This window comes from Cyclopterus lumpus, chromosome 18, assembly GCF_009769545.1.
Source record: "Cyclopterus lumpus isolate fCycLum1 chromosome 18, fCycLum1.pri, whole genome shotgun sequence".
NCBI classification, from domain to species: domain Eukaryota; kingdom Metazoa; phylum Chordata; class Actinopteri; order Perciformes; family Cyclopteridae; genus Cyclopterus; species Cyclopterus lumpus.
The window spans coordinates 3077570-3101569 of NC_046983.1; the positions used below are offsets into that span (position 1 = coordinate 3077570).

Consider the following 24000-nt stretch of genomic DNA (forward strand, 5'->3'; position numbering starts at 1 on the left):
ATTGAGCTTTAGAGGAAACTGAAACAGACATTTTCGACTTTTAATGCTCAGTTCATCGATACATATGCTGATCATGAAAAACAATTGCAAACCCAGTTAAAGTAATCGCACCAATTTCTCAAAAATAAATCTAAATATTTATAAATCCAAACTTATATATAAATACTTTTTTATAAATGTATATAACGTCCTTCATTATTTCCATATTGAGCTTTAGAGGAAACTGTAACAGACATTTTCGACTTTTTTAATGCTCAGTTCATCGATACATATGCTGATCATACACATTTTGGTTTAATCTACAATACAAATGTATATAGACACTCAAAGATGCTTATGATCTATAAACATACTTAGGCATTTTAAATACTGTATCTATTCATATACATTGTGTTTCTTCTGCTTCATAACACATCTTAAAATATTTAGGGGTCACTTATTTGGTAAATCTGTCAAAACAAGTGTGGATAACTTCAGATTCAGTAAAAATTAAACTTCTAAAAAGAGCATGCATAATATTTTTTACTTTTTTTGTAGACTTGCCAATATATTTCAAATTAATTAAATATTTGTGCACCCCAAAGCCTTTTTATTAAAAGTCATGTCGGCCGATGCGGTGCTGATCCATCGACTTGGCTTTTTCCTTCTGCAGGAGAATGTGCTCGGCGAACTCCCTCAGGGCGCCCGCGCCGCCGGCATGGTGGCAGGTGTACTTGGTGGCGTTGACGGCGACCACCGGCGCGTCTCTGGGCACCGCGCTCAAACCCGCCAGGTTCAGACATTTGACGTCCTGCGCGTCTACGCCTGAGGGGGAGAAAAATAAGACAATTAATCCACTAGGTGGCACTACAAGTGCATTTAAGAGAATAAACCCGGAGATGAAAAGTGGCAAATGTATGAAAGAAAAACATCCCAATTTCTGAGATTATAAAGTCATAAATATACTTTTAATTTTTTTAATTATTAAAGTGCCAAATTTCCGAGAAACTAGTTGAGTGGTAACTCCAGATGTCTTTATTTCGTTGCTCCTAAAAATTGAGATTGTGGTACGGATGACCTCGGAGCGAGGTTTTAAATTATAATAAACCGTTTTTTTTTTTAAACAGACTTGCAGAAGACATGGAAATACAATCTCTTATAGCTGCCTTGATGGACCGATTCACCGCGACGTGGTTTGCCGATGGAGCCCGGCGCTACATTCCTAAAAAAAACACTGCAAAGGCCTTACCCATGTACGCCACGTCCTTCCACTCCAGCTTCCTCTGCTCCACCATCGGCTTCAGATCATCCAGGGGCTCCTCTCCCACCTCCACGACCTCGCAGCCCGTCCTCTTGGCCAGCTTGTCGGCCAACGAGCGGCTCACAGAGTCCAGCTTGGACGTCAACAGCACGACCTGGTGGAGCCGAGACAGAAGGTAGAAGGTGGTGGGACAGAAGGTAGAAGTTAGTGGGACAGAAGGTAAAAGGTAGTAAAACAGAAGGTAGAGGGGCAGAAGGTAGAAGATAGTGGGACAGAAGGTAAAAGGTAGTAAAACAGAAGGTAGAGGGGCAGAAGGTAGAAGATAGTGGGACACGGGACAGAAGGTAGTGGGACAGAAGGGTAAAAAGGTAGTGGGACCGAAGGTAAAAGGTAGTGGGACACGGGACAGAAGGTAAAAGGTAGTGGGACACGGGACAGAAGGTAGTGGGACAGAAGGTAAAAGGTAGTGGGACAGAAGGTAAAAGGTAGTGGGACACGGGACAGAAGGTAGTGGGACAGAAGGTAAAAGGTAGTGGGACACGGGACAGAAGGTAGTGGGACAGAAGGTAAAAGGTAGTGGGACACGGGACAGAATGTAGTGGGACACGGGACAGAAGGTAGAAGATAGTGGGCCACGGGACAGAAGGTAGTGGGACACGGGACAGAAGGTAAAAGGTAGTGGGACAGAAGGTAAAAGGTAGTGGGACACGGGACAGAAGGTAGAAGATAGTGGGACAGAAGGTAGAGGGGCAGATGGTAGAAGATAGTGGGACAGAAGGTAAAAGGTAGTGGGACACAGGACAGAGGGTAGTGGGACACGGGACAGAAGGTAGAAGATAGTGGGACAGAAGGTAGAGGGGCAGATGGTAGAAGATAGTGGGACAGAAGGTAGATGGTGGTGGGACACACAAGATGACTCGCCGGTGCTTCTTTTCTTTACACTTCAGACTGGTTCCTACCTCCATTTGTTCCTTCTGCAGCATGCGGATGCCCGTGGTGTCTCTGGTGTGGAACGACACCATCTCCTCTCCGGAGTTGGACAGGAAGATGCGTCCCTCCGTCAGACACCCGGAGACGTTGCAGAACATGAGACGGACCACCTCCGGCGTGGCGCGCCCGAAGTAGCCGTACCTGGGGAGGGGACCACGGATCGGATAAAAGAGCAGGAAGAGGAAACGGGTCGATGCAGGTCGGACCCAAAGCCAACTCGGGTAAACATTGCGAAATCTAAAAGTCCATCTCCTGTCCAAGACGACCTTTGCTTTAGCAAAACTGAAAACCACAACATCCGTCCCCCTTTTTCTGATCCTCCCATCCCCAATAATACTTTTTATGTGCAGTCAAATTAAATTTAATGGTTTAATTAAATTTCTTATTAAATAAATAAGAAAAGAGCCGATCTAAGCGCGCCTCTCACCGGAGGACCCTCTGCTCTGCCACAGGCCAGTCGATGTCCACGTCGATGTCCACGCTGTACTCTGGCAACATCTCGTAGTACGCCAGCTTACCGCCCTGCAGGAGTGACATTTAAATAAATCAAACATGATTCGTTAAGAGGGAGCGATTCGTCTTTAATATCGATCCTCTACGCGTACCTGCAGAAGACCCTTGTTCACAATGTCCTTCGTGGCGAAGTAAAAGGAGCCGTTCTCAGACAGCTCGCCATCCCAGTCCTGGCGGCGCGGACGGTTGGCCGGGTCCAGATTGAAGGGTTTGGTAATCTCACCGGCTGGAAGGAAGGAAGGCGGGGCTTACGTCAAAAAAAAAAGGGAACATGGGAATGTTAAGCGCTCCGATACCATCGGAATCTGAACCAACTGGGTTTTTTTGGGGTTGGTTTTTTTGTGTGTGTGATGATTACAATCAAACAAATTCCGTTAGAGGGTTGTCGTTAACGCCCATGACGGTAAACTAGATGATTTTGAAGACGTGCCAACTTTTTTATAAAATTACAGGTTCAACAGGTTGACGCCGTGGAAGAAGAACAAAAACCTTTCAACCCACAATGACAACCGCTTGTCAGTGGAGGATGAAGGAAGACACTTTGACTCCGAAAAGGTAAACAAAAAACAATAATTTACTAAAATTATTAACATAACGCTGTATTGAGGAAGACTTTAAAATACTAGAGATTGAGACCATAAACTCTGCTAAAAAGAAAAAGAGGAAGTATTCGTTGGCTTACATCCTTTCTTGACCTCCTTCCAGCGGAACTGGTGCCGCCGGACGACCGCGAAGACCGAGTCGAAGCCCTGCTCCGTGATCATCTCCAGGGCCTCCTTCAGGTGGAACGGGTGGAGACACGGGGAGGTGGCCTGAATGTGACACACCACGTCGACCTCTACGAAAAACAACAACAACAACTTGCAAGTCAAAACCCTCCGCTCTGGGACGAGGGCCTCGCCGTGTTAACGCATCCCGGTGGCGACGCGTTTACCTGGGTTGATCCTGATGAACTCTTGGATGGTTTCCAGGGACGTGGACGAGTCTTTGGAGACTTGGGGGCTCCTGCGGTGCACCTTGGCGCCCCAGGATTTCGCCACCTTCTCGATCTCGTCGTGGTCGGTCGAAACCCAAACACTAAAAAAAAAAAAAAAAAAAAAGGAAAATTAAAGTGTTTGTTTTTTAAGTTATTCCGCCAATTCATCTGCCTTTTGAGGACTAATATATATATATATATATATATATATATATATATATATATATATATATATATATATATATATATATATATATATATATATATATATACTGGTAGTTTTGCCACAGTATATGAATACTGAGTTTCCACCCTGCTGTGGTTGATAAGCAGTATCACAGCACATTTAGTATTTACAAACAAAAAGACAAATATAGGCCTGTAAGTATGTAAATGATGCATTTAGAGATCAGTGTTTGACCCCCTGCAGTGTGTGTTCACAGCCCCCCCCTCCAGCTGCACTGTTCTCTTGTCACAGCCCCCCCCCCCCAAATATATATATATTTGCATCTGGTTTGCATCTACCTGTCAAACATGTCGGAGTCCACAGCAGCCCTCAGCACCCATCCGAGCAACGGGACCCCGGCCAACATCTTGATGTTCTTCAGGTGGATCCCTTTGCTTCCCCCCCTCGCCAGGATCAGGGCGGCCATGTGATCCTTCGCCGGGAGGCTCCTCTTCCTGGAGGCCATCATGAGTAACGCGGCTCGGTAGGCGGAATAAAAGCAAGAGTCTGCAGGACCGCTGTTGTTCGAGACGCGTATTTATAGAGCAGGAGTCCAGGAAGCACTTCCGGTGTTTCGCTGTTTAAAGCGCCCCTGTTAGCTGGCGACTTTCGAATGCGCCCGTTGGTCCGTTGAAAACCCGGAAGAGGAACGCATAGCTGCCCTCCGCGAATGCCTAACTGTTTATTTGTTTTACGTGTCCACTTTGAAATGTTCGCTCGTGGTTTTTATGTGTTTTTTTAACAGGACGGGAGGAAGTTGTCCTCTATTTGAAATAATATATAGTTTGTTTATAGACATACTTTTTTTTTTTTTTACGGTTTTAAACGCAAAAAAAAGGCAATATTGTTTCTGTAAAAAGACTAAATAAAAAAAGGCAGATACTCAAACATTTTCCCAAAAAAACCTGGGAAGGCATATGAAGGAACTTCGATAGAAATAGACTCACAGGAAGGGACATTTGAGTGAATCAGGTAAGTATTGAAGCACATTTCAGACTAAAAGAAAAACAAATAAAAAATGTAGCTGTGATAATAAAAAATATACATACTTTTGTTGGTACTTCTTTTTAACTTGTTGTTACTTGTTATCTGCGCTGTATAAAATACAAAATAAAATAAGACGAAGCTTAAAAAATAAACGGGGATGTTACTCGACTGAACGTCTTCAGTTAACATGGTCACCGAATCACCCAGAACACCGGACTTACTTCCGGTCTTTAATTGTTTTGCTGCTGTTGGAGCTCACCACTACTGTCCCGGAGAGAAGTCATTGTAATTGTATTATTGTATTAGTGTATTATTGTATTAGTGTATAATTGTTGCACTGCACTCTTCAAATAAAGTTCAGTCGAATAATCTTTATTTTTTTATAATTAGTGGCCAAGGAATTAATCTATTTATTTTAAAGTGATATAACTGCGTTGTGATCCTCGTCCTTTTAATTGGCCTCCACGCAACAACAACGACAACAACAACAACAACGACAACAACAGTTGTTACATTGACAGTTGTTACATCAGCCTCTTTTTTACACACGTGAGCGGATGAATGGAAAATTAAAAGGGTGTAATCAAACCGACGGATTTAGAAAAGCCGCTCGACCTGTTGATCGAAACCATTGTGTGTGTGCTGGGTTATGATTAAAAACTGGAGCAGCAGGTAAAGTGTTTTTTTAACATTTTTATTGTTGTTGTTGTTGTTGTTGTGATGAACAGCGCCATCTTTCGACGCGCAGGTGCAAATCTGGCTTTTTATTTCATTTTAGTGTTCATCATTATGAACATTTTGTTTCATCACAAAAATAAATCACAGTCGCATAACACGTGAATTTTGTTGTATAAGTAAAAACATGTGAAAAGAAGTGTCATATAAGATATAATTCAGATTTGACATATATATGATACTTAATTATATTAATATATATAATATAAGTAAGTATATATATTAATATAAGTAAGTATATATATATATTAATATATATATATAAATATAAGTATATATATATATATTATATTAATATAAGTAAGTATATATATTATATTAATATAAGTAAGTATATATATATATATTAATATAAGTAAGTATATATATATTTATATATATATATATATATATATTAATATAAGTAAGTATATATATATTATATTAATATAAGTAAGTATATATATATATTAATATAAGTAAGTATATATATATTATATTAATATAAGTAAGTATATATATATATATTAATATAAGTAAGTATATATATATATTAATATATATATATTAATATAAGTAAGTATATATATATTATATTAATATAAGTAAGTATATATATATATATATATATTAATATAAGTAAGTATATAAGTAAGTATATATATACTTACTTATATTAATATCTAAATATAATTACTCATATTAATATATATTAATATGAGTAAGTATAGATATATATATTTATAAAGGCAGCGCAGACCAGATCTAGGTCCAGGTCATAATAGTAACAATACAAGTAATAATATCATACATGATACAAACATGCACATGTAAATATAAAATACATACATATTTATACTATTGCCCCAGTGTATATATATCTTACCTGCAGCATAGTGTACTCCTATTAATACGTCTGTCTTTATACTCTTAATAAATCGGCTCCCTGGTGTCATATACCATGCTGTTTATTTATGAATTATCGCACTAATACTATTATTGTACTTGAAGTACATATTCATTCATGTACTGTATTAATAACCAACCCAGCTGTGGACAGCTGCTGTAAAGGGAGAGCGTTAGATAAATAACAGTAATGTGGAGGAGATGGAGTCGAGAAACAGGTTGAACCGGTGCTCTCTCTCTCTCTCTCTCTCTCTCTCTCTCTCTCTCTCTCTCTCTCTCTCTCTCTCTCTCTCTCTCTCTCTCTCTTTTAACTGACTCAAAATCTCTGCGTGCGGATTGATGGAATAAAACAGAAGTCACGCGTTCGAGCCTCGTGAATCTCATCCGAAAGTAAAAAAGAGGGTTGAGAGGTTGACGTGACAGTGAAAGGAAAGAGGAGGAATAAAAAGGAGGAGGAATAAAAGGAGGAGGAAGAGGGCGGCTCATCTGCCCGAACTCCTCCGACAGCCCGGGCGGCATACCGTTCATTCATTTCCCCGAGTGGGCGCCACTCCTTCGTGACCTCCTGCGTGACCTCCGTTCAACTCGAGGAGCTAACAGACGACAAGCGCGCTCACGGGAGATGTGAAAACTACTGTAACTCCTCCTTCAGGTCTACCTGCTAATGCCATTCGACCTCTACAGCTCATCCAGAATGCAGCTGCTCGACTGGTCTTCAACCTCCCGAAATTTACCCACAATCCTCCGCTCCTCCGCGACCTTCACTGGTTACCGGTGGCCGCCCGCATCCGCTTCAAAACATTGGTACTTGCGTACCGTGCTGCGAACAGATTGGGTCCAGTCTACATCCAGGACATGGTCAAACCTCACATCCAGGACATGGTCTAACCTCACATCCAGGACATGGTCTACCCTCACATCCAGGACATGGTCTACCCTCACACCCAGGACATGGTCTACCCTCACACCCAGGACATGGTCTAACCTCACACCCAGGACATGGTCTAACCTCACACCCAGGACATGGTCAAACCGTACACCCCAGCTCGTTCACTTCGCTCGGCTTCTGCCAATCGGCTTGTAGCTCCTTCACTTCCAGCTAAACACTCAACAAAGTCACGACTGTTTGCTGTGCTGGCTCCTCATTGGTGGAACAAGCTCCCCATTGACATCAGGACAGCAGAAAGTCTCTAGATCTTCCGTCGCAAACTAAAAACACATCTTTTTCGACTATACCTTGAATAGGGAGGGTAGAGCCGTAGTAGCACTTTAGTAGCACTTAAATGTCCCTTACCGATAGCACTTTGTTGTTTAGCACTTTAGTAGCACTTAAATGTCCCTTACCGATAGCACTTTAGTAGCACTTAAATGTCCCTTACCGATAGCACTTTAGTAGCACTTAAATGTCCCTTACCGATAGCACTTTGTTGTTTAGCACTTTAGTAGCACTTAAATGTCCCTTACCGATAGCACTTTAGTAGCACTTAAATGTCCCTTACCGATAGCACTTTGTTGTTTAGCACTTTAGTAGCACTTAAATGTCTCTTACTGATAGTACTCTGTAGTTAAACGTTATTGAAGAAATTGTACTTGCTTGATTCTTGTTGTTCTGAGTTTGGACTCATGGTTTAATGCACTTATTGTAAGTCGCTTTGGATAAAAGCATCAGCTAAATGACATGTAATGTAATGTAATGTAATGTGTGTGTGTGTGTGTGTGTGTGTGTGTGTGTGTGTGTGGTTAATTACAAAGACAAGAGAACAGTGCAGCAGCAGGGGGGAGGGGGGGGGGGCTGTGAACACACACTACAGGGGGTCAAACACTGATCTCTAAATGCATCATTTACATACTTACAGGCCTATATTTGTCTTTTTGTTTGTAAATACTAAACAATGTGCTGTGATACTGCTTATCAACCACAGCAGGGTGGAAACTCAGTATTCATATACGGTGGCAAAACTACCAGTGTGTATATATATATATATATATATATATATATATATATATATATATATATATATATATACATATATGTATGTATATATTTATTTTGTATATATATACATATATATATATATATGTATATATATATATATATTTATTTTAAATATATACATATATATGTATATATATATACAAACTACAAAATATTCACTTCAATATCCAAAATGTGAATCTGCGTTTCATCCTCAAATAAAAATGGATCCTCAAGACTTCTATATATCTGAAACTATAAAAGCTCATCGGGTGAATTCTGCATGCATATTTTCTTTTTTTTTACCAACATGTGGGCTCATTTACACAAACATCCCTTATTACGTCTGATATTTCCTGCAGGACTTAAAGGCAACATTGAGACAAGGCAAGTTTTAAAAAAAAAGGTTTAACACTCAAAGAGTGAAAATATGTCACTCAAAAAATAAAATGCGTGCATTCGATCTTTAATTTGACTCCAAACTGGAAGGAAGTTTCATGTAAAGTTTCATGTAAAGTTTCATGTAAAGTGCAAGGTTTTTAATATCATGAACGCATAACATTACGTGGACGGCCCGTGCAAACCCCCCTCAGAAACCCCTTTCATAATTTACAAGAGTATCCTCTGTGCAGACGAGCTTCAGTGCAAAAGCAAAAAGCACCTCAAAATAAAAATAAAAACACCATAACAACACGGCAAGAGTCACCTGCAAAGAAACGACTACAAACTTCCCGGATGATAAATAATAAACTATATATATATATATATATATATATATATATATATATATATCTATATCTAGATATCTAGATATAGATATGAGCCGGTGAGATGGAGCCTCACTGACTGAGGCCTCGTCGTCGACCTGCCGCTTGTTAAAGACATGCAGTTCCCTTCATGAGGGATTCATCCTGCTTGTTTTGACAAGAACCCTCAAAGTGAGTAACAAAGGACCAGCTGCTCTTTAGCTTCTTACCTGTTTACCTGTTTACCTGCGTCGAAAAACAACCTATACCTCCAAACATATTCTAATCTGGAGGCGTTTACTGGATGTGGTTGAGAAACATAAACCTCATAAACAGGCAGCTCCGGGTGCACTTCCCACTACTGTGTGTGTGTGTGTGTGTGTGTGTGTGTGTGTGTGTGTGTCTTTGTACAGGAGCTCTTCACTCCCCCAAACACAATCTTTCTTCCCCAATAATTTGCACGGTTTCCCCACACCTTGAAGCGGAATGGAGAAGAGGTGGGGAAAGAGAGAGGAAAGGCAGAGAGAGAGGGAGAGAGAGAGAGAGAGAGAGAGGGAGGGAGGGAGGGGTAAACCGGTTCAGCAGGTATCTACAGAGAGAGGCCTGACCCAGTCTCTCCCCAGCCCTGTTGTCACCGTTATTTCTCTCGCGCATGCGCGCTGGCGTCTGTTTCCTGCTTTTTCAAATGAGTACCTGTGCTGCTGCTTTTTTTTCTTTCTCTTTTTTTGGTGACCCACCTTGTGTGTGTGTGTGTGTGTGTGATCAGGATATATATTTGATTCTCTCTCTCTCTCTCTCCTCCACTCCCGTTACTTCAGAGCGCCGGAGGTGAAATTCGTCTTTACCTGTCCGGGTTGCACACCTGAGCGGACTCACCTGTCCGCCGAAAACACACACACACACACACACACACGCACACACACACTTCCCTTTGCTTTTTTTTGTCAAAGAGAATCGGCTGAGGAGGAAGAGAAAAAAAAGGAGATTAAAAGCGGCCCCGAGCTCGCGGAAAGAGACGAAAGGTGTAAGGAGGAAGGAGAGCAGGGGACCGACACCTTCCATTTTTTTTTTTTTTTTTTTCAACTTTGGAGTTTCCTGCTTTTGTAACTTTTTTTCATTGACTTTCACGTCGCGGACACGCGGACTTCTCCACCGACCTCCTAAAATACAAGACGTACATAAGAGGCACCGAGCGGCCGTTCATCATGCCGAGGACGTTTCTGGTGAAAAAGGCGAATATTTCGCCTGGAAAGCGGAACTGGAGCGAGCTCCCGGAGCGAGGCGACGTCTACGTCCCAGGTGAGTCCACCGCTGCGCTAATGAGCCATATTTAGTTTCATAAATAAATAAATAACAAACCAGCAAAGCGCAGGCGGGGCCACCCGTGCGTCTCCGGGTGCCTTTTTACGCACGGGGGTATCCGTGTGGGTTTCTTTTGGCTCCACGGTGGGATGTCAGCGGGGCGGGGGGCGGGGGGCGGGGGGGGGGGGGGGGGGGGGGGTCGGGTTGTGATTGTAACGGGGATGGCAGCGGGCCGGGGACACCGAATAACGGGAAACACAGCGGGCCGTGAAGGCACAGAGGAGTTCCACGCGCACGGAGGGTGAATGTTTTTCTCGCGTATATGTTTCTATTATTAACTTCGAATTGACGTTTTGTTTACGTTTTTTTTAATTGGACAAATCCGACTTTATTGGAGAAAAAAAACACACACACAAAAACACATCAATATTATTTTAACTTCAAACAAAAACACGCCGGGTATGTTGTGCTTATGTTTCATATCTGCGGCCTCAACGAGCTCTCCAAAGGGCCCGTTGCTTCTCCACGTATCGACCTTCAGCCCCTGATTGCAGCGTTCTTCCTCATGCTTCACACTCCATTGACCCACGCAGCCAAAATACAGGCCTAAATTGTGTATTATATGACATTCAAGTGTGTCTTTTCTTTCTTTCTATTATTATTAATATTGATGTTGGATCTTTGGAGGCCTGTATTCCGCTGTGATTGTGTTTGAACCTTTCGATGGGAATGATTTGTACAAGTTTGTACGCGTAATTAAAACCAAATCAAACGTGTTGGATCAGTGAGGACGTTTCACTGCGAGTTGCCCCACAGGAAATACCCATATTCATATGAGCCCCAACTGAAGAAAAACCCCGAACAAGAGCCAACACGTCGCTAACTGTCAGATTTTGAGCGTGACGTCGGTGGCTTCACGCCGCGTTTGTGGCCCCGACTTTGCATTTTAAATGTGAACACGCGCAGCCCTTCCCCAACAGGTCCTCTGGAGAACAGGCTCCATTGTTGCCATCGGCGGAGGTTTTATTGTAAGACCACGTCGGTATCAGATAACAAGTAACGGACTACACCCTAAACCTCTCTCTCTCCCCCTCCCCCTCTCCCTGTCTCTTTTTTTTTCTCCACATCTCATCACCGTTAACTTTTAATCATTGACTTTTACATCCTCTCCGGTGTTTGAAGCCGGAACTGTTTTTGGACCGAACTGCAGCTTCATTTTAAACAACTAATAATAACAATAATAGTCTGATAACTAATTATCTTAACGGGGAGCATGCAGGTGATTCATGCGATGAGCTTTTGGAATATAACTTTACGCATAGAGGAACAAAACCCTTATGTTCAACTCCGTTAACTCGGACTTTTATCCATTGTTGACCTTCCCCCCCCCCCCCCCCCCCCCAAAAAAAAAAATTAGAATCAGTCATAGAAAACTTTGATTTTCTTAATAAAAAAAATCCAATTTGACAGGAGAATAAATGCGTCACATAAAACAACAAGTGAGCGTCATTGCGCCGTTGATCCTCCTCAGCCACCGTCTCGGCTCAAGGTTTTTGGTATGTGCCGTTACTTGACGTACCTGTATGTGCGGGTGACAGGAGACACACACACACACACACACACGCACACACACACACAGAGGAATGATAATTGCAGTCAGAAACAGGCTTGTTGAATACTTGCATGAGATGCCAGATGCCACCAGTTTGGATCGTTTAGTGTGTGCAGGAAGAAAAGGAGTTTATTTTTATCTCTTAAAACATGTGCCAGGGCCTGTTTTCTGATGGCTCATCGGTCCCTTTATTCTCTGAAGATGCATTTAAACAAACAACGTACATTCAAAGTTTACCCGAACAAAAATAATCGTCTAACGCAAAAACAAACTGAATCACTGTTGTTGGATTAAAAAAAATATATAAAATAAAAAATGTCTCTAGTGTGAGCCGGATGAGACGTGACATTTTGAACTCTTATTGAAAAATGTTGAAAGATAATATAAAACATATGAATGTGGTTAAAACAGTTCTGCAAATACATGTTTCTTTGTTTGTAATCTTTCATTTTCCAGTTAACACGAACGTTTTAGATATTATTAATGACGATAATAACAATAATAATAATAATAACATGATTTATTTAAAGAAAATACTAAAAGTCTAAGATTAGGACGGTTCTACTCGACCGTTTATTTCATTAAAAAAACAATTACATTAATTAATAAATATATTTAATATAGTTTCAAAGCCTTTTGGGGCCCCATATTCAACAATTTGATTGTACACCTCTAAATGTGGTTACTAAATTACATTATGATGGGTTATGGTCTTTTCTGGCAGAGCGGTATCGACCTCTTCTCGTTTGAACCTTTGGCGACTATTCTGGGATGTCAGTCGACGACGTCTATCGGTCGGGTAAACGTCGGTCAATCCCGGGTTAATGTTTATTGGATGGAAGGAAATGTAACGGACCCTGAAGACGACCTACTGCGGCGGACTACGCCTTCAGCACACACACACACACACACACACACACACACACACACACACACACACACCTCGTGTTTGTTAAAGCTATCTACCGATTGTTGACTCTTTCTCTTTCTCCCATGCCGAGTGACGCCATAGAAATGAATTGGAGAAGTTTGTTTTAGAACAACACGACTCGTTCTGTCCACGTGAACACACATACAATCCCCTCACCCTTACACACACACACACACACACACATACAATCCCCTCACCCTTACACACACACACACACACACACACACATACAATCCCCTAACCCTTACACACACACACACACACACACACACACACACACACACACACACATACAATCCCCTCACCCTTCCTCACACACGCACACACACACACACACACACACACACACACACACACACAATCCCCTCACCCTTCCTCACACACACACACACACGACACACACTTCATTCATGTCATTGGTGAGGGGGAAGGAGTGAACAAACAATACAAGATGAGATTAAATGTGCGGCCAGAAGCGGTCGCCACGGAAACTATCAACACGAATAATAATGAATAAGGAATAATTCAGCAAGACTTCAAAGACTTAAGAAACCATTAAATGACAAAACATCCTTTCTTGTGATGCATTTGACTTATTTAACATAATCATGCTCCCGTACTGCTGAATAGTTTAGGAACAATAAGGACACAACGACACGCTTTCCACACTCTAAATATCAAATGTGAAGCTTTTACAGTATTTATTTTACTGTAAAAGTGATTTTTGTACGTTCGCGAGACAAAAAGAGTCGATATTTAATATATTTTTTTACCTTTTTTTTAAACGGTTTATCAATTTATAGCTGCTCCGATTATTCAATGGCAACTATTTTTGTCAATCGATTATTTATTTATTTATTTAAGTAAAGAAAATCAAATATTTTCTGCTTTTCTGGACATGTTGTATATACCAACCAACTCATCGATTCAATCGGTAACATAATCAACAGATTGATGGACGATGGTAACGCTCGGTAGCTGCTGCCCCGCCTCAATAATCGTTATCGCTCGTCATTCAGACGGAACTAGTTGTGTTATGACTAGAAGGACATGGAAATATGTTGTTTTTCCAGCAGACATTTGCATCACCGGCATGGAAACCAATTGAAATACTTGAAGTAGCTTCAGGTAGCTGAGTCCTTCTTTTATATCGTTATTATCTGAATAATATGCAGACGACTGCATATTATTCAGATATGACTTTTACCAAAATAAGCAAGGAGCCATTTCTCGGAGCACCGTTACCTCCGTGGTGACTCCTCGTCTCCGCGGCCCGCTGTGGGGCTTCATTTGCATCCACATTCATCTGATTCAGGCCCTGCACAGTAAACTGATTCGTTCTCTGTGCCGAGCTGAACCACACCTGCCTCGGGGCTACCGGAGCACACACGCACACACACACACGCACACACACACACACACACACAGATAGGCATCCACCCCTGCGGAGGTGGATTGTTTGAGGAAGGTACAGAGCCGGTGCTGCAAGACCGTCTGGTCGGACAAGTCTAACTGTAATGGTGATGTGGCGAATGTGTGTGTGTGTGTGTGTGTGTGTGTGTGTGTGTGTGTGACACATAACAAAAGGCCAAACGTGTGCACACGCCCACACCCACGCACACACATACATATTTATCTCTGCGTGTTTGCTAATTGAGAGATTGTGCAAACATCAACCGGCTGCACGTTACGAAACTGTACGAAGAATAAACATCCACCTGGGTTTGGTTCTCCTGCTGCCTGCTCCCTCGTTCCCTCGCAACCTGCTCCCTCGCTCCCTCGCAACCTGCTCCCTCGCTCCCTGCTCCCTCGTTCCCTCGCAACCTGCTCCCTCGTTCCCTCGCAACCTGCTCCCTCGTTCCCTCGCAACCTGCTCCCTCGCTCCCTCACAACCTGCTCCCTCGCTCCCTCGCAACCTGCTCCCTCGCTCCCTGCTCCCTCGTTCCCTCGCAACCTGCTCCCTCGTTCCCTCGCAACCTGCTCCCTCGTTCCCTGCTCCCTCGCTCCCTCCTCCCTCGTTCCCTGCTCCCTCGCTCCCTCCTCCCTCGCTCCCTGCTCCCTCGCTCTCTCCTCCCTCGTTCCCTGCTGCCTCGTTCCCTGCTCCCTCGCTCCCTCCTCCCTCGCTCCCTGCTCCCTCGTTCTCGTTTGGAGTAATGTTTGTAGGATGTGTTTCCACAGAATGATGACATAACTTTTAAAGGTTTAGTTTTCCATAAAGCTGTTAAGACTCAACTTGGACTTTCAGTCCCTAAGTATTCGATCAAAAACGTCGGATCGTACATTTTACCCATAATGCAACTCAATGAGCTCAGTTATGCTTCTTTTTCCGAGTTTCCAGTCGGAGGTTTTCAACGGGAAGGCCACCAAAAGTTGTGTTTCCGACCCGTGGAGTCGAAGGAACCCCACGGCGCCCGTCTTAATAAGCTGTTTGCTACTTCTCTTGTGTTTGTGTCTCATGAGTCACACGTATCTTCATATCTGTGGACGCGATGCCGGCCTCTAACTGGTTCATCCATAACAATGGATAACGACGGCCGTGGAGAACCCCGTGAACTTTTTTCCGACTCGTCCTGGAATGCCGTCGACTCGGGTGTGACTCGTGGTTCCTGAAGCTTCCCTTCCTCTCACTCCGCACCCCGTCATGCAACCCATTGCGACACCTCTCGAAAAGCCACGTGACGATAACCGTCATTCTAATCATCTCCGTTAGTATCGGTTTTGAAAGATTAAAAATAAATCTGGAAAGAAAACAATAAATCGAGCCAAACCAGGACGTTTTGTTGATTTGTACACTTTTAAAAAAAGGCAATAATCAATATTTCTTTTGTATGAAATGACAACGTGAAAGGGGTTACGCTCATATTCCAGAGCTAGAAGAGAGTGAATATTTAATTTACATCCACCAGGTGTCCACAAACACGACTTGTTGCAGGTTTATTAAAAATAAATCTGGGGAAAAAAAAACAATAAATCAAGTCAAACCAGGACGTTTTGTTGATTTGTACACTTTTTAAAGGCAATAATTAAAAAAATGTTATGAAATGACAACGTGAAAGGGGTTACCCTCATATTCCAGAACATGACTTAAAATGTGCCACTGACTCCTCCCCCCCCCTCTCTCTCCCTCCAGTCTCCGTCTACCCGTCGCCGGTCCTGATGATGGAGGCCGAGGCCAGCCCCGCCGAGGCGACCCCGCTCTGCCTCACCAAGCCGTCTCTCTCCGACACGCAGACGCACGCCGAGCTGCCGTCCAGCACCACGCTGGGCCGGCCGCAGAGCCCGGCGCCGGCGTGGAGGTCGGACGTGAGGTCGGACGTGAGGTCGGACGTGAGGTCGGACGTGAGGTCGGACGTGAGGAGGAGGGCGCACGGCGGCTCGACATACGTCCGGTCCAAAATCAAGGTGAGGAAACTGACAGCATCTGAGGACCTGTTTTATTACTACATATTTTGACACATTTCTGTTGGTTTCTTTCTTCACAAAATCGATATTAATGCAATATTTACTTCCACGGTGTGAACCGTAGAGTCAGAATTGTTTCACGTTGCCCGTGCAAGGGATTTGACTGATTTACAATAAACATAAAACAATAAAATGATAAAATAGCAGACGACCGCTCCACTTAAACTGATGTTTTTTGGCTTAATAATTGGTCAAATCTCTCTTTGTGTCAAATAATTTCATATTTTTTAACACTAAATGATTTGTCCTCGCTTTAGATTGCCGCTCAATGTGTTATAAAGTAAAGCCGTGGCCTCGTAATTGTAACGCTAAAGTCAATATTGGTCCCCCCCCCCCCCCTTCAGGTGACCACAGGTGATTTACGGCCCAGTCCCTCTCCGGTTCCTCTCTCTCTGCCTCCCATCCCCACCTTGTCCTACCTGACGCCGAACGCCACCGAGACGCCGGTCGCCTTGACGGCGACCCCTGACCCCGCGGAAGCGGTCTCCATGGTGACCAGATCAACGGGTCAAAGTCAGAGTTTGTTGTCGGGGGTGACGGGACCCACGGGGGCGTATGTGTGCCAGGTGCGGAAAAATCACTGCAATGGAACATTTTTGACATTTACCGCGAAACGGATTTCCAAATGAAACGACGCCGCGGTGCGTCTTGCTGTTCGTTGACAATAAACATAACAAACAATGCGGTTGCTGTCGCAGGTTTGCCAGAAGACCTTCTCGTACCAGCGGATGTTGAACCGACACCTCAAGTGTCACAATGACACCAAGAGACACCTGTGCACCTTCTGCAACAAGGGCTTCAACGACACCTTCGACCTCAAGAGGCACGTGCGCACGCATACAGGTAGCTGCGCCCTTCAATGTGCATCAAACGTGCCAAAAAAAAACAACGTAACGGGTGGGCAGGTAATGTGACTTTTTAATTTTATTTATTTATTTATTTTAATCCAAACAGGCGTCCGCCCCTACAAGTGCACGCTCTGCGAAAAGGCCTTCACCCAGCGCTGCTCCCTGGAGTCCCACATGAAGAAGATCCACAGCGTCACCCAGAAGTACGCCTACAAGGAGCGACGCAACAAGCTGTACGTGTGCGAGGAGTGCGGCCTCACGGCGGGCACTCAGGACGAGCTGCTGATCCACCTCCACTCGCTGCACCCCGACAGCGCCCTGCTGAAGGGGAAGGCGGCGAGGAGATCCGGAGGAGGACGGGAGGAGGACGGGGAGGGGTCGTCACCGGGCTCTCCTCAAGGAGCCGACAGCGACGACACCACTGGGTCGGCAGGCCAGTGAGAGAGGAGAGGACTTAAGGACTTATCAGTGAAGAAAGGATACGACATACCTGGTTACATAGCAGTGGGGAAAGGAAATGTATGTATATGTGTGAATGTACGCGTGTATGGATTTTGGGTCTCTCTATATATCACAGACTTTAAATGAAACGATGCACCAAAAAAAAGAAAAAGGCCAAGTCTGACTACTTTTTTTTTTTTTTTTACACGGGATTGTGGCGTGAGCTCATTGACATGTCGGACAATACCACTTTTTTTTTTTTTCCTTCCTTTTTTTCTTTATCTGTATTGTAACGTGTAAATATTTCCAGTGGGCGTCTTTTGTACAGCGAAAGGAAAAAAAAAAAAAAAAAAAAGATTTTCTATGAAAGAAGTACTTTGTTCATTAAAGGGAGTAATATATTACAAGAGAAATGATTTTCTTTCTTTTTCAAAGTTGTGTGCTTTTAATATATATTGTGTGCTAAAATATATATTGCTGGATCTATTGTTAAAAATAACAATAGAATCGATTTTCCAATCAAATCAACGGAGCAGGATGGTCAGAGCGGCGGCCATGTTTTCTGTACACTGTTGACATTGCAACTGTTTTAGTGGGTTAATAAACAACAACAAAACAGACTGACGGCCATTTGCTGACTCACAAGTTGAGGTTTTAGGACTAGCTAGCTTTAGTTGGAAAAGAAAAGTTCACCTCACTTGATGAAAATATAACAATGACCAATTCATCTTTTGTAGAAACAATCCTTAAGGAGATTAATTGAATGGTTCCACCTCTAATAAAAGTGAAGCCAACGCTTAATTAAAGGCCTTAAACTTGGATTATTTCTAAAAGCCAACAAGGGGGCGCTTGATTTATGACCTCAATAAATCTCCACCCCACCTCTGGTTCCAAAAAACCAAGATGGCGACAGAGAAAACTGCCTAACTCAAGCTTTAAGTGAGAACTTGTATATCCGGTCTGTGGTTGGCACGTAGGAGAAGTTTCAGTTGATAAACTGCATCTTTTAGAAGTAATTATTTTATTATTTGAATTGATCCTACACCCGATATTCAGAAATGACGTATTCATACAAAAGGAAAGTTTCTCAACTTTAGAAATAGTACTCAAGTAGCTCGATATGGGTGCTCCTGTCTTTTTTTCTCAAATGAGTGTGTGTGGGAAAGGTTCGAAAGGGAAGAAGCCCAAAAAAAACCGATTGAATATTTAAATTACGACATTAGAGTGATTTTTTTAAAATTTTACTTTCCAGTCATTTTCCAACATGAATACGTCTCCGCGGCCTCGGCAACCATCTTCCACTTGAATACAGACGTGTGAGGCGATCACGCTTTACACTGCCCCTTCAAACTCTTTGTGGGAGTGCGTGAAAGATGGCTGTTGTAATGCATTAATTGTGCAACCCCCCCCCCCCCCCCCCCCACAAAAAACAAAAACTTTTGACTGTGTCTAAGAAAGAGAGCGGTTGTGGTTTGGAGGGCGAGGCCGGATTCTTGGTCTCTGTTGGGTCTTGTTGGAGGAATCCTGCAAACGCCCTTCAGCCTAAAGAAACCCGGCTAGCGGATTAGATAACGGTCTTGGAAGTTAACTGACACTGATTGTATTAAAGAAGCTTTAGACTCCCGGGGTCGGGTTCACCATGCACAGTCCGGATATTTTAGCCGGACTGTGCCGGACCCCCCCCCCCCCCCCCCCCCCCCTACGTTTTGTGTTTCCTTGAGCCAGATTTAGTCAAACCGTTGAAGCCTCATATAAGCTTTGGTGAAAAAAACATGTTGCAAAAATAACCTTTTAAAGAAGACTTTGCATAGTTTTGAATGAAGTGTTTGCTTTCGCGAGTAATGTATAATAAATATTTTTATTTCAGACTCGAGGTCCAGATAATGCAAAACATTACATATAATAAAAATACATACAAAAGCACAAGTAGAATACGAATGCCTTATAAATAGACAGCTGTACCAGTGTCTCCACAGCTGGGACTCGTACATAGAACTAAAATAATATATGTTTTATGTATGTATATATATATATAATAATATATATTCTTTATTTTGTGTGCATTATTCGTGTGAATAGTTTCGGTGCAGCACTGTATACATGCACTATATATTTACTGCTCACTGACTGCATAACAGCGTTCGTCAGTAACCTGCGCCTCGCCCCGCCTTCTTTTCCAAGTCACGTGACTGACGTCAACCAGGAAGTGCGCTGCGTCTTTGAACACAAAGGCGCCAGCATCCGACTGCGAGCTCGCGAGTTAACAGGTGAGCGGCGTTTACACGCACACACGCACACACGCACGCACGCACGACACACCTCAATACCCCCCACGCGCACGTGCTTAAAATGAAGGTCTAACTTGTCGCACGCGCTAGCTTACGTTGCGTGACAGCGGTGGCGTCACCTCCTCCTCCTCCTCCTCCTCCGCAGACCCGATGCCGGAGCCGGAGCCGGTCCGTTTGGGTCGGAAACGCGCACTGCCCTCGTGCCCGAACCCGCTGTTCGTCGAGTGGCTCACGGAGCTCCGGGACGAGGCGAGAGAGAAGGGGCTGAAGATCCAGTACACGTACCAGAAGGTGTTTGTTGTGTTCTGGTCCACTTCCGGTCTATTGTGTGTTGGGTCAAGTAAAAAAAAAAAAAAGGGTAGAATAACTCTAGTAAAGGTTATGCATTCAAAATTGTTACTTAATTTATATATATATATATGCAAAATGTGTCATGCAGAATGGTCATTTAATAAAGAACATAAGTTGTGATGCATTAATGTGTTAAATGTTGCAGCTAATAAAGATTTAGCTAATTTGAACTGCTTTATAAACTGCTAGGGAGCTTAATCTATAAAATACGTTATACTTTATTAGTTTATTTATAAGAAAATAAATAATAATACCATAACAATGTAGACAATACCCTGGTTTTCACATGACTGGTTACATAACAATTTGAAACATTAGATATTTTCCAGAATGCAGACGTAGATAAATATGAGATGACTCATTTTAGGTTGTTTTTTTTATATGTTTTTTACAGTCCAGTTAACGGTCATCATATTTAACTGCTCATGGTATTTAATACAGAACACAATACATTTAAATTAATATTTAAAACAATTTTAGAATTTGAAAAATATAGAGGAAATCAATGGTAAAACACACTTAATTGATGTCTTTTTTTCTGCAGGCCATCAGCTCTTTGAATAAGTACCCGTTACCGCTTCAAAACGCCAAAGAGGCAAAGATCCTCCAGAACTTTGGAGACGGCATCTGTAAAATACTGGACGGGAAACTGCGACGGTACCGGAGAGAGAACGGTAAGGCCGCCGTGTTGTTGTTGTTGTTGTTGTTGTTTAGCGCTCTTTGTTGTTGTGTTTCTATGAAACTCGAGACGGAAAACTAGAAGCACGTTGCAGAGCGTAAAGTGCTGATATCATGCAGAGAATGAAGTGTTGAAGGCATTGATAAAAATGTATATACAATACTTTTATAAACTACAAAATTTACTCGATGAACATTTATGAAAGAGGTGGATAAGGGATCAATAAAATAAGAATATATACAACATGTTAAGAGTGAACAAAATAATACACGCAATGTAATTTTTTTCCAGCCATTCATGTTACATTACATTTTTCTTTTTTTAAGTTTTAAGACCAGGTAGTTTTTTTTAAGTATGTTAAAGTTATCAGTGTTCACCAGCTCCTCTTGTCTTTGTCCCTCTCACCTGTAGGTCTGAACGCTTCTATTCACTCTCTCCCTGAAGCAGTGCCCCCTGCTGGTGGGCGGGACAACAACAGCCTGGCTCCCTCCAGAAAGGTAAATATATACCAAAAAAACACAACAATCATATAATATCCAAGTAGACGACTAATAAAACTTTCCATGAAACGATATTGTTTCACCAAATACCTGAAATTAGTCAAAACGTGCTAAAATATATATCACTGTATTTCTTGGGGTTGTTTTGTTTGACTTTTCACTCCTTTTTGTTTGACTGTTTTTATTGGATCCAAAAAAGAATTAAACATAATCTCAATGTGATCTGATTTGATTCAGAGTTAAGAGTTTCACCATAACCAAAATGAGAATATTATACTTTGAAGAAAGCGAAAGCCGCCGTAAACTTTTTGCATCTTAAAGAGTTTGATGGCGTGATGAAACTATCCTAGTTTACTTTATTTGTTTAATCTCTCCTTGTAGAAGAATGCAGCTGGAGATCAAGGGAAAGAAAAAGGAGGTGGAGGCAAGAGGAAGAAGAGGGACTACGTGCCCCAGAAGAGGTCTGGGGGATACGCCGTCCTGCTCACCCTCTACAGACAGGTGCAGGTCCACCTTTCTCCATCACACTTAGTGGAAATATATTCCTAGTATTGAGTTGTGTCCTCGGCAACTAAAACCACATCTTCTCATCTCTCTAGATCCCAGGAAGCAAAGGTTACATGTTTAAGATGGAGCTACAAGCAGAGGCTCAGCTCCTCTGTGACAAGTCTTTCACTGTTGTGAGTGAAATATTGTTTTGTAACGCATTATATATATATATACATATATATATATATATATATATATATAAAATCTAAATATATATATTATTTATATATATATATTAAATGTAAATATATATATTATTTATATATACATATATATATTTACATTTAATATATATATATATATATATATATAAAATGTAAATATATATATATATTTAATGTAAATATATATATATATATTAAATGTAAATATATATTCAATGTAAATATATATATATATAATATAACATTTTATATATATATATATATATATATATATATATATATATATATATATATATATATATATATATATATATATATATTGCTCCTGTTAACCACTGGTATTGATCTCCGTCTGTAGCCAGATTTAGGCAGCAAGTACACGGCCTGGTCTTCAGTGAGCACTCTGGTTAAGAAGAACTTTGTCATGAAGACCCACAACCCTGCAAGGTACACACACACACACACACACACACACACACACACACACACACACACACACACACACACACACACACGTAAGCAGGAAAACACACTGTTGAAGTTAATCCTTGTTCATTTCTGTTTGTTTAGCAGCAGCTTAAGAGACGGCGTTGTCCGTCTTTCTGTCCGTCAGCTACTTTAAACCAGACGGAAATATCTCCTTTTGCCCGGGTCGATTTATACATTTAATAAATCTAATGGTAAATTTCATACAGCTAACTCTGCCCTTGATGATGAGGAGGACCAGGTACGGTCAGCTGACAAGCTCCTAGCCTCAGTGGAGTTTTCTTTTCCAGCTCATTTGTCCCACAGCGGTGCAACTGTGTCAAACTGAGTTCCCTCCTCAGGTATTCTCTGACAGAAGAGGGTCTGGCTCTGGCGGAGCGACTGGAGTCGGCGGAACGAGACGATGAGGACGATGAGGACGGGGAGGACGGGGAGGAGGCTAGCAGGGAAGGGGAGGTGGACCAGGAGGGAGGGGACGGCGGGCCCGGGCTCGTGGACCTCACTGCGAGCGATGAGGACGAAGAAGAAGAAGACGACATACAGTGAGTGGGCTCTTTAAATAAGTGGTTTTTTTCTTCTTCTTCTTCTTCTTCTTCTTCTTCTTCTCATCCTTCTTCTTCTTCTTCTTCTTCTTCTTCTTCTTCTTCTTCTTCTTCTTCTTCTTCTCATCCTTCTTCTTCTTCTTCTCCTCCTTCTTCATCTTCATCTTCTTCTTCTCTCATCCTTCTTCTTCTCATCCTTCTTCTTCTTCTTCTTCTTCTCATCCTTCTTCTTCTTCTCCTCCTTCTTCTTCTTCTTCTTCTTCTCATCCTTCTTCTTCTCTCATCCTTCTTCTTCTCATCCTTCTTCTTCTTCTTCTCCTCATCCTCCTTCTCCTTCTCCTTCTCCTTCTCCTTCTCCTCCTCCTCCTCCTCCTCCTCCTCCTCCTCCTGCTGGAACAAAAAGGAGTCACCATCAATGTCTCCACAGCCCGGCAGAGAGGCCGCCGGGCGCCGCCCAGCAGAGGAGGGAGGACGAAGGGGTGAAACCTCCGAATTCACAGGCGGCGAGCGCGAAGCGGAGCGCGGCGCGTCTCCTGCCCGGAGCCTACGACATCATACTCTGCGTGGACTTC

At 42.5% G+C, this 24000-nt stretch overlaps 3 protein-coding genes and 1 long non-coding RNA gene across 8 annotated transcripts in view; 3 read left to right on the plus strand and 1 right to left on the minus strand.

Annotated features, from left to right (window-relative positions):
• Positions 1 to 26: 26 nt before the first annotated feature.
• Positions 27 to 4717, minus strand: cmasa (cytidine monophosphate N-acetylneuraminic acid synthetase a). 2 transcript variants are annotated; one of them, XM_034556871.1, is made up of 8 exons: positions 4245 to 4717; positions 3678 to 3820; positions 3426 to 3581; positions 2836 to 2969; positions 2658 to 2752; positions 2200 to 2371; positions 1229 to 1394; positions 27 to 804 (listed from the first exon to the last, which is right to left on the minus strand). In XM_034556871.1, exons 1-8 carry the CDS (start codon positions 4412 to 4414, stop codon positions 593 to 595), a joined length of 1248 nt encoding a protein of 415 aa, XP_034412762.1. In that variant the 5' UTR covers positions 4415 to 4717; the 3' UTR covers positions 27 to 592. The 2 variants fall into 2 exon arrangements, with proteins under 2 accessions (XP_034412762.1, XP_034412760.1); XM_034556869.1 differs by having other exon boundaries at positions 2836 to 2990.
• Positions 2365 to 3558, plus strand: LOC117747612. Its single transcript, XR_004611434.1, has 3 exons — positions 2365 to 2451; positions 3196 to 3298; positions 3449 to 3558. It is a non-coding gene; the product is annotated as an uncharacterized LOC117747612 (long non-coding RNA).
• Positions 4718 to 10015: 5298 nt separating the features above from the next.
• On the plus strand, positions 10016 to 18472 carry ovol1a (ovo-like zinc finger 1a). The gene is made up of 5 exons (XM_034556889.1): positions 10016 to 10572; positions 16249 to 16520; positions 16925 to 17146; positions 17279 to 17423; positions 17535 to 18472. Exons 1-5 carry the CDS (start codon positions 10479 to 10481, stop codon positions 17867 to 17869), a joined length of 1068 nt encoding a protein of 355 aa, XP_034412780.1. The 5' UTR covers positions 10016 to 10478; the 3' UTR covers positions 17870 to 18472.
• A 1581-nt stretch (positions 18473 to 20053) lies between these two features.
• The window catches only part of mus81 (MUS81 structure-specific endonuclease subunit), a 9640-nt gene continuing 5693 nt past the window's right edge, over positions 20054 to 24000 (plus strand). For 2 of the 4 annotated variants that reach the window (XM_034556823.1, XM_034556824.1), the window contains exons 1-9: positions 20060 to 20136; positions 20303 to 20448; positions 21053 to 21182; positions 21599 to 21684; positions 22069 to 22188; positions 22287 to 22367; positions 22759 to 22847; positions 23228 to 23428; positions 23856 to 24000. The exon at positions 23856 to 24000 is cut by the window's right edge and continues 14 nt beyond it. In XM_034556823.1, coding sequence (XP_034412714.1) covers positions 20308 to 20448; positions 21053 to 21182; positions 21599 to 21684; positions 22069 to 22188; positions 22287 to 22367; positions 22759 to 22847; positions 23228 to 23428; positions 23856 to 24000 — 993 coding nt within the window. In that variant the 5' untranslated portion in view covers positions 20060 to 20136; positions 20303 to 20307. Of the gene's footprint in view, positions 20137 to 20247; positions 20449 to 21052; positions 21183 to 21598; positions 21685 to 22068; positions 22189 to 22286; positions 22368 to 22758; positions 22848 to 23227; positions 23429 to 23855 lie in introns of all 4 variants that reach the window. The other 2 variants (XM_034556820.1, XM_034556822.1) reach the window with 2 other exon arrangements.

Excerpts from the sequence above, each read along its gene's own strand:
- cmasa (XM_034556869.1), bottom strand. The coding sequence starts at position 4,414 with ATGATGGCCTCCAGGAAGAGGAGCCTCCCGGCGAAGGATCACATGGCC. Across the intron at positions 3,821-4,244 it reads GACTCCGACATGTTTGACAG|TGTTTGGGTTTCGACCGACC; the intron begins GTAGATGCAAAC and ends TTTTTTTTTTAG. Across the intron at positions 1,395-2,199 it reads TGCAGAAGGAACAAATGGAG|GTCGTGCTGTTGACGTCCAA; the intron begins GTAGGAACCAGT and ends CGGCTCCACCAG.
- ovol1a (XM_034556889.1), top strand. The coding sequence starts at position 10,479 with ATGCCGAGGACGTTTCTGGTGAAAAAGGCGAATATTTCGCCTGGAAAG. Across the intron at positions 16,521-16,924 it reads ACGTCCGGTCCAAAATCAAG|GTGACCACAGGTGATTTACG; the intron begins GTGAGGAAACTG and ends CCCCCCCTTCAG. Across the intron at positions 17,424-17,534 it reads GCACGTGCGCACGCATACAG|GCGTCCGCCCCTACAAGTGC; the intron begins GTAGCTGCGCCC and ends TAATCCAAACAG.